Source organism: Dryobates pubescens, chromosome 2, assembly GCF_014839835.1.
Source record: "Dryobates pubescens isolate bDryPub1 chromosome 2, bDryPub1.pri, whole genome shotgun sequence".
NCBI lineage: Eukaryota > Metazoa > Chordata > Aves > Piciformes > Picidae > Dryobates > Dryobates pubescens.
In genome coordinates this window covers 37,686,413-37,698,780 of record NC_071613.1, presented here as the reverse complement: position 1 = coordinate 37,698,780, position 12,368 = coordinate 37,686,413, and the positions used below count along the sequence as shown (strand labels likewise).

The window sequence follows — 12,368 nt, the reverse complement described above, 5'->3', positions numbered from 1 at the left end:
GTAGTAAAAACCACAAAATGAAGCCTGTTCACTCTACATTGTTCACTTCTTTAACAAAGCAGGTGAGTTTCCAGTAGGAATATTTATGATCGCTACTTTACACAGGCCAGAGAAAGTCTACACAACATAGCAAAAATGCATACATAATTTGTAGCATATTTTTTGGCTAAATCTAAGCACGTATCTTCAAAAGACTATTTCTCAAGCCAAAGCATAATTTCATGAAAAACAACTTATTTTTTTAAACCATTGTTATTAGCTCATGATTACAGCTTCTTGGAAGACTAAGACTGAAATACGTAACTGTACCAAGCTATATTTTCCATTTTTTTCCTATGCCTTTGTTCAAAATTCTTTAACGCTATCACAATCAAGCGTCCTTCATTACAATTGCTGGATTAGTAGCATCTATTACTTTTCTGAATGACACATCTATCAACATTGACAGCTCAAACTGCTGCTCAGATTTTAAAGCAGCTTAAAAATTGTGTCCATGGTGGGGGGTTTTAATGTATCTCCTGCACATTTTTCTGAAAGGCGATGCTTTATGGATAAACTGATTTAGAGAAACAAAACAAAACAACTTCAGTATATTCTATTATTCTCCACTGGAAATTTTCAATTTTTTTTTCTGTTTCTCCTTTGTTCCTTCAAGACTAAGTGGAAGCTTAGAAATTTACTCTCAAGAAATTTCATCCTTGAGACTGAAGCCTGAAGTTTTATGCTCTAAATAGCGGCAAAGTGTTGGAAGCAAATAAGAATCCAAGCAGCATAAGCTTGACCCTGGTTTAAAAGTAATGAGAAAAAGACCTAGTTACTACCAAGCGTAACAGTTGAGTTGTGAAAGAAAACATACTTTAAAGAACTATTTTATTCAAAGAAAATTAACTTCTTCCCCTACAAACCTGACTACACAGCTTTCATGACTACCTTGGGATCCTGCACTGAAGTTAAACCTAACAAACACACTAGTATGAAGCAGACATTCATGTAACTCTGGTCTCTTACAGTTCTTGCCTAACTACTGAATATAAATTCAGTAGTTGCAGTTTTGGAACATACTCTGTGCCAGGGGGAGTGGGGGGGTCAACAATCAAATACAAAAGGAAAACAGTACTGAACAAATTTTAGAAGCCCTTTTCAAGTCATATATTGGTTTATCACTTTTCCATAAAAGGCAGTCCCATAAGACCATCGGCCTCCAGAGCTACATCAGCAGTAAAGGTACTACTAAATCAAGAAAAGGGCACAAGATTTTGCTGACATTTGTTAAATAAGGCAAATCACACACACTATCAAATTAAGCCCCAAGCACAATGTAGTCTAGGGATGAAATTAAAAGATAATAAGGATCTGTCATTTCTACTATTAAGGATGGAGGAGGAATATTTTTTACTGTCATGTGCCAATTCAGTCTCCAATGCATGTATGTTTCTACCATGCCCCTCTTGAAGGAGGTTTGGTTAAAGAAGGAAGTTGTAGCTTTTTTTAAAACTCTTCTTATAAAATTCCCTAGAAAATGTACAAAATTAGCACATTTTATGGAAGCCACTGATAATTCTCCTTGATTCCAGTCCCCATCACACAATATGTGTCTTGCACTTTGGCCCTCCCAAGTGAAGCGTATGAATATCAAGTTATTGTACATCACCTCCGAAATAAGCATGGCCAGCATAACCCAAGCATGAGTCAAGTTTCTAGTAAATAAAATGTTGCTTATCTGAAATCTAAGGCAAAACTCACGCTGATTTCAATGAAGCTGCTCTTCAAGATGATGATGTGAAATGTTTGTAAATTTAATAGTTACAATGATGTCCATTAACATACATGATACATTAACATGTATCAATGTGGAATATCTAGGCTTAACATTTTCTGTAGCCACTACTATTAACAATCTATCCAGTTACATCCTGCTACCAATGAGTATTGGCCAATGGAGCTATTCCAACACTACTGAAGAGAGGCTATGATACAGAGGTACTTCAAAACTGGAGCAATTTGAAGCACGGAGGACAAACATTTGCAGAGGGTTGCATGAACTTTGCTCTATCCATTTCTACAAAGGCTTCAACTTTTGCATATAGAAGAATTATTCATCCAAGAGTTTCTAGGAATACTTTCTGAAGGACATACTTCTAGTTCACAGCAAGCCACCTAAACTGACCTTTGAAAGTTACAAAGAGCTATATAACTTGGACAAGGACAGAGATGCACCACACAAAATAAGCTAGCTAGAACAATTACATGGAACAATCAAATTCACTGGCTTGTCCGATGGATGGATGGATGCAAACAGGCACTCTCAGCTTTGGACTGGGATGTTTAGAAGATGACAAAATGCTCATTCTAGAGAACACTCTTAATTTCTTGACATTTTACATCCCCTGGGATTATTTTATAGAGCCAGAGGAATAACCTCACCACCAACACTCTCAAGTTTTTTCCTAAAAACTGGTACATTTTGTACTTCTTTTCCTTCCTCAACACTTTTTCAAGGAATTTTTTGGATAGTTGCACAATAACATCTCAGACCGACCAGAATATGAGAGAATGTGTTCAAATGGCTGAGGAGGCTGAGGACCAGGTAACTGCAGAGCCAAAAAGTTTGCCTACAGCTAACCTTTGGGGATTTTTTTTTTTTTTTAATGTATTTCTAAGCTTAGTCAAGAACCAGCAAGATCACAATGATGGACAATTAATGTAACTTACCACAATGAGAAGTGCACGAATTATTTCTATCCAACCTTACAAACAGACATATACCGTGTTACTGTAAACTTGCTGCCTTCTACGTACAGATTTTGCTGTCACACTGCTTATGGAATAAATCTAACTAAACTGATTAGAATTAGTAACCATTTATGCTGATTAAAATCAGCTCATAAGCTAGCAAAACTTTCAAAGAGGTGATAAACCCGTGCTTGTCACAGAAGTCAGTAAAGGTATTCATTAGCAACAAAGCAATAGAGGGGCCTACCATCTCTGCTTTAGAAGCATCTAAACCAGAAGGTTCTACATCAGTCTGTTAACTTCATACACTGACAGTAAACTTTGGATTACCCAGTGTCTCCTAATAGGAAAGTTTCATATCTGCTTTGTTTAACACTACAGTAAGTTTCCTGTTAACTGATTTCCTACTTACTCTGCCATCAACAGGCCTGGATAAAATGTTCCCATGTTAAAGCTTGCTGGCAAAGCCTGAAAGTTTATGATGTGACAGAGTCTGCCTGCTTACTAGAAGTTTGTATCGATCAACAGTTGTGGCAACTTCCATTTGCTTCCAACTGAGTTAGTGAATGGGAAACTTCAACCCACCACAACAGTCTTGCTTATAAACGTACACAAACTTCTAGAAATATTAGTTCTTTTTTCCTAGCTACCAGAGTACTAGGCTTGCAGCTACCAAATTACATAGTTAGAAGCCCACTCTAAAGTCATTTAGCAAGATTTCCTTTCTTCTGGGTTTTGTTACCTAATACCATTCAAAAATAAGAGAATGCAAGTATCACATGAGTATTATCTATAGCTGTTAAATGCTTGCACTTAAATAAATCACACTGTCTATAGGAAATGTTGCCAGTTTCTACTAACTCTCTTTTATACAAAGAACTTTCCTTTAAGATCCATAAAACCAGTCATATTGTTGCATTCTAGTCCAAGGAAAAAACAGTAATACAGCTAGTTATCATAATTTATTTGTAAATCATTGTGTGCATTCTGTCCCTGAATTCCACTTGATATTTAGGTAAAGGAAAACAAACCAATTGACTTTTATTTCTTACTTGACCAAAGCCAACAGATAATGGCCTTGAATATATATATACACAATTGTATTAGTGTATGCGTACTCTGTCTTGTTAAATGTTACTATACTTTGCCCAGCACAATCAGATTTTACTCCTGGTTAGAGAGGCCTTTAAGCATTAGTAAAACACATACAATCTTAATTAGCATCACTTTCTAAAATGTTGAGTTAGAGAATCCTTTCATTACAAATAAAGTATTCAGGAAATTAATACTTTAATTTCCTTGAAACTTGCAAAGCAATGTTACCAAAATATTGTTTAAGAAAGTATCTAAAACTTTACAAACATGCATTGAACTTGGAAAATATTTTTTATGTCCTCTGACACACCATACAATGATGCAATACAGGAACTAGCCTGAAACATACATTCGTTAGAAGACATGAAAGTTTAACAGATATGTCAAACATAGCTTTTGCTAGACTAAAAAGCATGGCAGTCCCAAAAATGCAAAAGGTTTTACAAGCTTCAGCTTGAAACCATCTCAAACTATTTTCATTGCTGTAATGATTTTTCACATTAAAAGCCTTACACTTGCTTCCAATGTTTATTTTGTTCTTTTAATTTAAGTCTCTGGTTTCCCTGATCTCTTTCAATGCTGAGCTCCCTAAGACTAGGGGGAGGGAGGTGCTGAATCACAGCAAATGTTTATATTTTCTCCCAGGATATATGACTGAACCATCTTGGATACTTCATGAATAAGATTATAAAGATCATAACAGGCAAATGCAAAATCTGTTTTTAAAATCTGTAACATATTTTGTAGCAATTAGAATAGTTGACACATCAACATTTTAACCTAAAGAGCCACTAGGAATGCATGCAAGTTCTCATGACTACATTTGAGCTCTCTACAGAAAACTCCTCCTTCAAGCAGTTCCTACCATATCCTAATTATCTGTTAGCAGCTTATTAATCTCCAGATTTTCTAGTTTCAAAATCTCTTACATTCCCTAGTGTAATCATGTACCATTACCATTCATATATGCAGCAAAGGCTATTCAATTCAATTTGCCTGTGATAAAAACAAAACATTTCTCCAGAATTACTGAAATAGTTGATGTACAGGACAACAGGTTCTCTTAGGGCCCAAAGAATAGAACAACAGAAAATTGTTAATGAAATTATTTTTTTCTACTTGTTCAGAGGGGATCCATAGTGAGAAGATTGCTTATATTAGTGAATTCTGCATACTTGAATTATCAAAATTTAGTCACAGGTCCTTTTTGTTTATACTAAGGAGACACCTTTTTTCTTTTATTTCTTTTATAAAATCAGTATCTCTGTAAAAGGGAAACTTTCACTGGATCCCAGATACTCGATTTCCTGTGCGTAGGCCAAATGGCTGTGTGTTCTTTCTGCTGAAACAGAGTAATGTAATTTCAGGCTGTATAATTTCATAGCAAAGACTGCAAGATGTTTTGAAGATGTCATTGACTGTAATACAAATCAATATTAAATTATCTGTACAGGAAACATTTTCAAAAGATGATCTATCAAGCTTTCTCATAGGATCATATATTTCTAGGATCATACTTTAATAACTACAGTAAGCTATTAGAGTTTATCTTCCTCTTCAATTATTTACAGTTCAAAAAAGACAAGTGACACTGCTTTATATATATTCAATGTTAGGTACTTGTTTTGTAACTTACTACTTCCACACAAAATCATAAAGATAAAAGTTTCTGAACAAAACCTTTTTTTTTCCTTTGATAATATTTATATAATAAAGTGAGGCAAAAGGCCATCCTTTAGGCACTCTACCTGTCTTTAAAATGATACATTAAAAATATTTATCTAAACAGTACTTAAGTGATTACTCTGCAGCATAATCTTTAAATGGCTACTGATGTCAATTACACACTCACGAGATTAGTAATTTCAAATCGCCTAAGACCTTCTATCAATTTCTGTATATATGAAAGAGCATTTCAAAGCCCTCTCATTACTGACTTGAAAAACGTCTCATGACTGCCAAACTGAACTTATTTTTCAGCCAAACAGTATAAATTACATTTCACAACATAGTAACGCAGATGACAGTAACAGTCTAGCAAGTGTGCAGATAAAGGGAATTCTTTTCCTGTCATTGCCACATAGGCATGACCCTACAATAGCCAAAAAAAGGAAACAAAATTCCCCAAACAAACACAAAACCCCACTAAAACAAAAACCTCACAACAAAAAACCCAGGTGCCATGGTTATAACCTCTAAAAAGTTCACACTTTCAAGCCTCATATAGGTCTGTTTTGATTTGTGAGGCGTGACACTGGTGGTTGGAGAAGCTTATGCTAAATGTTCCAGACAGCTGATGCAACCACCTCTGCATCTGCCAGTTTGCAGCATGATGCTTCTAGAGCGGTGGGGCTGGCTACCCTTACAGACTTGAAGGAGAAAGGGAATTTTATTGAAAAAAAAAAAAAAAAAGTGGAGATCCACCACTACCAGAACTACTGTCATCAATTTTCCTGCAAACAACAGCTACGCCTGTACAACATTTGCCATCAGGAGCTGAACCCTTAATGTATTTTTAATCCAGTTTTAAACTGCAGGGTGGCAGCTTACAAAGGTCCAAGAAACGGACAATGAGCACCCATCAGAGTCCACGAGCCTCCTCAGTGTCCGTATGCGAGGGGAATTACGGCCATCCCTATCACAGCAATCAGCACGCCCTGCCGCCCCCCAGGATGTCAGCGCACCCCCGCCCTTGCGGAAAGTGCGACTACGACAATGGACAGACCCAGTTCGGGGCCTGCCAGCCAAAGTTTGGGTCGTTCCTCTGCGTTCAAGGAGGCTGCGCTAGGTGAAGGCAGCGGGAGCGGGGCCCCGCAGAGCGGCCGAGGACGTGGTTGGGAAGGAGGAGACACGCCGGGAGCCTTAGGGAAGAGGAGGGACCACCGGCGAGAGGGAGAAAGCGAGAGGGAAGGAGACGGGTCGGAGACGGCACAGCGGGACCGAAGGGAGGAGGTGGGAGCCCGGCGGCCGCTGAGCGGCCCGAGGGGTTCCCGCAGGCGCTCCCGGGGCGGCGGCTGGCGGCAGGAAGGGGCTTCCGGCTCTTTCCTGTCTCCATCCCCCGATGCAACCTGACCGCCTCCCCGGGCTGTGCCCCGCTCCGCGGAGCCCCCGTCCGGGCTCGGCCCTGGCCATCCGCCCCGGCGCGGGGCCAGCCTTAGCCGCGCCGCAGCGCCCGGCGTGCCGTACCCTACCTTCGCCTGCAGATACTGGGGGTAGTAGTAGGTGGTGTACTGGGGGTACATCTGCTGTTTCCACACTTTGCCCATGAAGCTGGAAATGTAGCCTGCAATGCAGGGATGGGGGGGCACTTTGGGGGGCTCCGGCCGCCTCTCCGTCTCTCTTCCTCTCCGCCGGCGGCTGCTGCTGCTGCTCTTCGGCCGAGCCCAGACCTTCCTCCTCCTCCACCCAAAAGCCACGGTGAAGTGGCGGCTGCGGAGGCAGACACTCTCGCTCAGTCCCCGGGAGTTGCTGCCAAGTCCCCGCCCGGCCGGGGCCGAGCAGCGGCGGCGGGCCGGCTGGCGGAGCGGGGAGCGCTCGGGGCCGGCACGGCAGCGGTGGCGGTGCCAGGCGGCGGAGCAGGGCTGGCGGAGGGAGGGAAGGAGGAGGGAGGGAGAGAGGGGACGAGGGGCGGTGCTTAGCCCCACTCGGCGCCCGCCGTGCGACCACGGCCCCGGCCCGGCGGCTGGGCAGCCCCCGCGGGGCAGGGGGGAGCTATTCGGCGGCCCGCAGCGAGCGGGGGTGCTCAGCCGAGGCGCCGCTTTAGAGCCGGAAAAAGCTGGGATGCCCGTGGGGAGCGGAGCAGGGAGGGGGTGGGGGGTCCACGTTCCGGAGAAGGAGGAGGGCTGCAGTGGTCGTATCGGCAGACGGCTCGGCTCTGACCTAATTAGCCGGGCTGTGCTTTGTTACCGCCTTTGCTCTTTGTGCATCATGTAGCCGATCAGTGGGGCAGGGCGAAGGCTTCAGGGGACAATGGGATGCAATTTTGGAAAACTACATTTGGCGTCGGTTCTCTCTGGTGATAGAGAGTCCAGTTATGTGCGAGGAGCAGAAAGGACTGCAGAGCTAAAATGAGATTACAGAACGGCAACCACAGAATCGGACCATACTCTCCGTCTGGCCCATGATAGAGCCTTAAATTTGTACTTTTGCCAGCACTGCTAAGTAGTACACATCATTCTCAAACAGGAGACATTCCAGTACTGGGTGATAGTAGTTACAATTTTTTTTCACTTGAATATTTTCTCTCTAAAAGATCATTTCCCAAACTTTACAAGTCAGGACCAGCAGCACACTATAATTCACATTTATTTATAAAATCACCACTTAGCCCAGTGGATTTACTTCTGACAAATATGTCTCTTTTCTACCCAAAGATAAACTGATTCTCAGAGTTTTAAGCAAATACCGTTTCTTTGTCACACTAATTAATATTTTTCTTTTTGTTTGCAGCACTGTTTTATTAGTAAATAATAGTCCTCCCGAGTGTATTAGCATCAGCCAAGCTAATTGTGATAATAGTGGAAGGACAGATTAAAAAACGTCAGGATTTACAAGCATCCCAGTGCAATAGCTATGGCAGCCTTTGTGCAGTCATGAATCCCTGGTGCAGGGTGAGCAATGAGAGGTAACTGCAGATATCGTTCCAAATTCCGTCTGAGCAGGAGACAATTACGTAAACAACATTGCAGCTCTCCTGGCTAGCCATTAAGATCGTTTTACATTTTTTTTCCCAGGGAAGAAATTTGTTATGCCTTATGGTCCACACATTAGGAAAAAAAATAGTTCTATCTTTAAGAGATGGCTTTTTCTCCAGGAAAGAGGTGTGGGAGCTTTTGAGTTTTGCTTAGGTTTGGGGGGTTTCATTTGAATTGGTTTGGGTTTGGTTTTTTTAGTTAGTACATGGCTAGAATGACTAGGGGGAAAAATGCATTAGTAATATTTTTGTGTCCAGAATGGTAGCTTTCTGTGTGAGAGACAAAGATTAAAGTTAGAGAAAAGTTAGAAAAGTTGAGCAGAACAGAACTATCAGGTATTTGAGGGGGTTAAGAATGTGCATCTGGAAAAGCTGAAATAGCCATGGCCAAAATCAGCTGCCTTCTGTTGACTGTACTGGCATTTACACAGTGGAAAAAGCATACAGGCTGCAATTATATGAGGAATGCAAGGTAATATGGTAGTGCATGATCAGAGGATAGCAAAAAAGAAGTTGAAAAGCTTCATGGGGAAACGTGTTGCTACAGTCCAAATACGTGATGATACTGCTACAGATTGCTTTAAGAACTGCCAAATTATGGTCTGAAGTTCTTGGTTGATCTACAAAGAATGCTGGCCTCTCTTAAGCTGAGAGGTTATGGGTTCCTTCTGGGAAAAATAGGACAAACAAGAAGAAATAAAGGCTGGTACCTGATGGATGGATTTTGTGGGGCTTTTCCAGAGGACACAGAAAGAATGAGATCTGAAAGAAAACACAGACTAAAGATAGCTAGAAATAGAAGAGTGTTTTCCTAGAATCCATCTTTATGTGAGCAGCTACTGTGGTTGCACAATGTACTTGTGACAATCATGAATGGGGAGAGAAGCATCCAGAAGAAAAAAAATCTCTAGGAAATGAGGAGAGGGGAAAGGAAGCCTGTATCATTCTAACATTTACAACTGCAACAGTCTCCAGCTTGGTTGTGTCGTTACTGAGAATGGCTGATGGCTGCCAGTGAGAAGAGCAGGACTGCATTCTGCCACAGTGGCTTGTGAAAGTGATGAAAGAAGAAATTTGGCTAAGAGAATATTCAATTACAACTGTAACAGCTAAAGCTGGTCTCCAAATTCCATCCCAGTCTCTCCATGCAGAGGCTTTGAACTTGCCCAAACAAGGTATTTTGCTGTAAAGCTTAACCTCATCTCCAAACATGTGTCACTATTAATGTAAGATTGAAACTAATTTGGTTCCATTTTCAACCAGAATATGTTCTAATTAAAGATCATCTTCCATTGGAATATTTGCTTTCATTTTTTTAGCAAAGCTGACATTGCAGAAAATCAAAACTGATGGAGTTTAATATTTATCATTCAATTTAAAAAATAAGCCTGCAACTCGATACCACAAACTTCTACAGTGCAGTGATCCCACTGACAATGAGAGTTTGCAAATGGCCTCTGTTTTTGTGAAAATGAGGTTAGAGAATGTAATTATTGTACTGGAATTATTTACAGAAGCCTCAGTCCCAGTGATTTTTTTTTTTTTTAATGGTATTGAAGGTGTTTATTAAGAATGAATCAATGAAGAATTCTTAAGGAAAAAAAACAACCCACACAACAATTTAGTGTCACCTGAGGCAATGTCTACTTGTATCTTTTTCATATGTTAATTATTCAGCCAATTTAGTAATAGGAGAGCAAGTGGTGCAATGCAGACAGGATGGCATCACAGAAGAAAATTTAAACCATATTACTAATTTCTTAACTTTTCATACTGATGGAAACCTTTGGTTTTAATTGCTTTTTCTTACAAGGGCAAACAAACATCTAAATTAGAATTGCTTATGCTGTGTGGTGGTACTAACTCCTGCTGTCTTTCTACTTAAAAGGTCAAAAATGCTTCCCTCATTTATGCACTACACAAAGTACAGGATTAAGAAGGAAGGTAAACACTGAGTTGTGTTCTGAAGGCTAGTAGATACCCAATAGAAGAACACAAAAGATTATTTTTTTTCTTCTTCTGTAGAAGCTGATTTCCTACACACTGCACCAGTACAAATTTAGAGAATGCAGCTCTATGAATGTTATGGAAAAAGTAATCCATCATTTTGTCCATTGCTAGTTTTCACTGACTATTGATGAACTATTTTTTTAACATTAATTCTTACCTTATTTATAGTCTAACTGATCAAGACTGTTTGAAATGTCATGAAAACACAGCTGGGTTTTCTCTGGGCAAGGTATGTGCTGCCATGTTAGAGGAATTTTAGGGCAACTCAGTTATATTCAAATCAATGGTTATCTAAGAATGTTGGAAGAGAAATTCCATTTAACCTTTACAGATTATTTTAGACATTAAGAGTTCCACCCAAATGCAGAACAGGAGGGAAATACATTTAAGCCACCACACTCCAGAAGCCAAGTGAACTGCTGTAGTCTTAGGGTGTTTGCACTGGTTTAAGCTGGAGGAGGCAGACATGTTTATGATGAAATCGTTATTGCTTTGACACAGTCAGGAATATTGAGTCTTGGGAGATATTTGTCCAATACCAGATCTACCACAGAATGTGGGCAAAAGGGTGAGCAAGTTGCTGAATTACCCTGTGCCTTAGTTCCCCAGTTTGCAAACTGTGTCAAACATTCACCCTCTTTCTGTTCTTTGTCTGCTTTGTGTGGACAGTCTGTAGGCTACACAAGGCACCACAGTCATTTGCTAGGAATCTGCCTAGTGTCATTCACATGAAAGGACTAAAATAAATAGAAGCAGTGGCAGTGCATCACTTGTAGATGCAGAGAAGCCAGGTACCGCATCCTAATTCACCAACAAATGTTAACAAATCAAAGATCTGGTTTATACCCTCAAACAGTGTTTAAGGGCTGCAGAAATGCAACTAGGTTTAAGCTCTCAACCACGAACTTCTCTGCTCTTCCGCTCACCCCTAACACACACTGTTCCAATTACTTGCAAAACCTCCTTGTTGTAATGCCACCCTTAGCCACATCGTATGGCCTTGACTGCTTTGCAACACAAATGAAAGACCCTCCAATTCAGGTCGCAGTGGGCCACACTCTTAAGCACAAAGGCTAAGTAAACGGTCATTGTTAATGGGCCACCGAGATGAAAAGCACTTGATTGTTTTCATCAATTAAATCAACTCTCCAGATTTAGTGGCTATTAACCCTTTCAGAAAAATTCTTAAATAATTGATTTCAACAAAGTGACTACAATTCTGTATTTTTACAGTAGCTGCCCTAGTGTAACAGTATTTCTCTGAAACATTGCTTGCTGATTGTGGCATGCCCTTGTTTATCCATACAGCTGAGCCATATACTGCACTGACCCAGCTGCTCCTGACAGCTGCAGTCAGTGTAATTCACTTTTGTAAAATCTACAGGGCTATACACTCTTCTAAGATCCTCCAGCTGAATTATTTAACTGACACTGACATGTAGGAATTTAACATACTTTTGCATTTGTGCTTGTCCCCTCATGAAGTTTCACGTACACCAGGCAATGCTCACACTACTGGCAAGGAGCATCAATAAAAGATGCAGCTGGACTGCTCATGAAAACAGTTTCTGTGTTTGCAGCTAAGCATATCACCATGAATTTGGGTACACTGATCGTCAGCAATAGTGTTTCCTTCATGTGTAGCTAGGCCTGAGTGAATCCTTTCCAACATAAGCATTGCATTTTTGGAGTTTTCTGTGTTCTGGTTTACTTTACCCTGAGATGTCCAGCTAAGAAAGACGATTGCATACAAACAGCACATTTTTGGGTTTTTCAGCATTCTTCATGAAACCTGTAAGGCATCTCTTGTTGGTTCAGTTCTATAGGTCTAAAACAT

The 12,368-nt window shown here is 40.5% G+C and overlaps 1 protein-coding gene across 4 annotated transcripts in view; it reads right to left on the bottom strand.

The window, feature by feature from the left end:
• Positions 1-7,383, bottom strand: part of RBMS1 (RNA binding motif single stranded interacting protein 1) — a 144,998-nt gene extending 137,615 nt beyond the window's left edge. For 2 of the 4 annotated variants that reach the window (XM_054175196.1, XM_054175203.1), the window contains exon 1: positions 7,020-7,383. In XM_054175196.1, coding sequence (XP_054031171.1) covers positions 7,020-7,094 — 75 coding nt within the window. In that variant the 5' untranslated portion in view covers positions 7,095-7,383. The remainder of the gene's footprint in view (positions 1-7,019) is intronic. The other 2 variants (XM_054175173.1, XM_054175181.1) reach the window with 1 other exon arrangement.
• Positions 7,384-12,368: the final 4,985 nt, after the last annotated feature.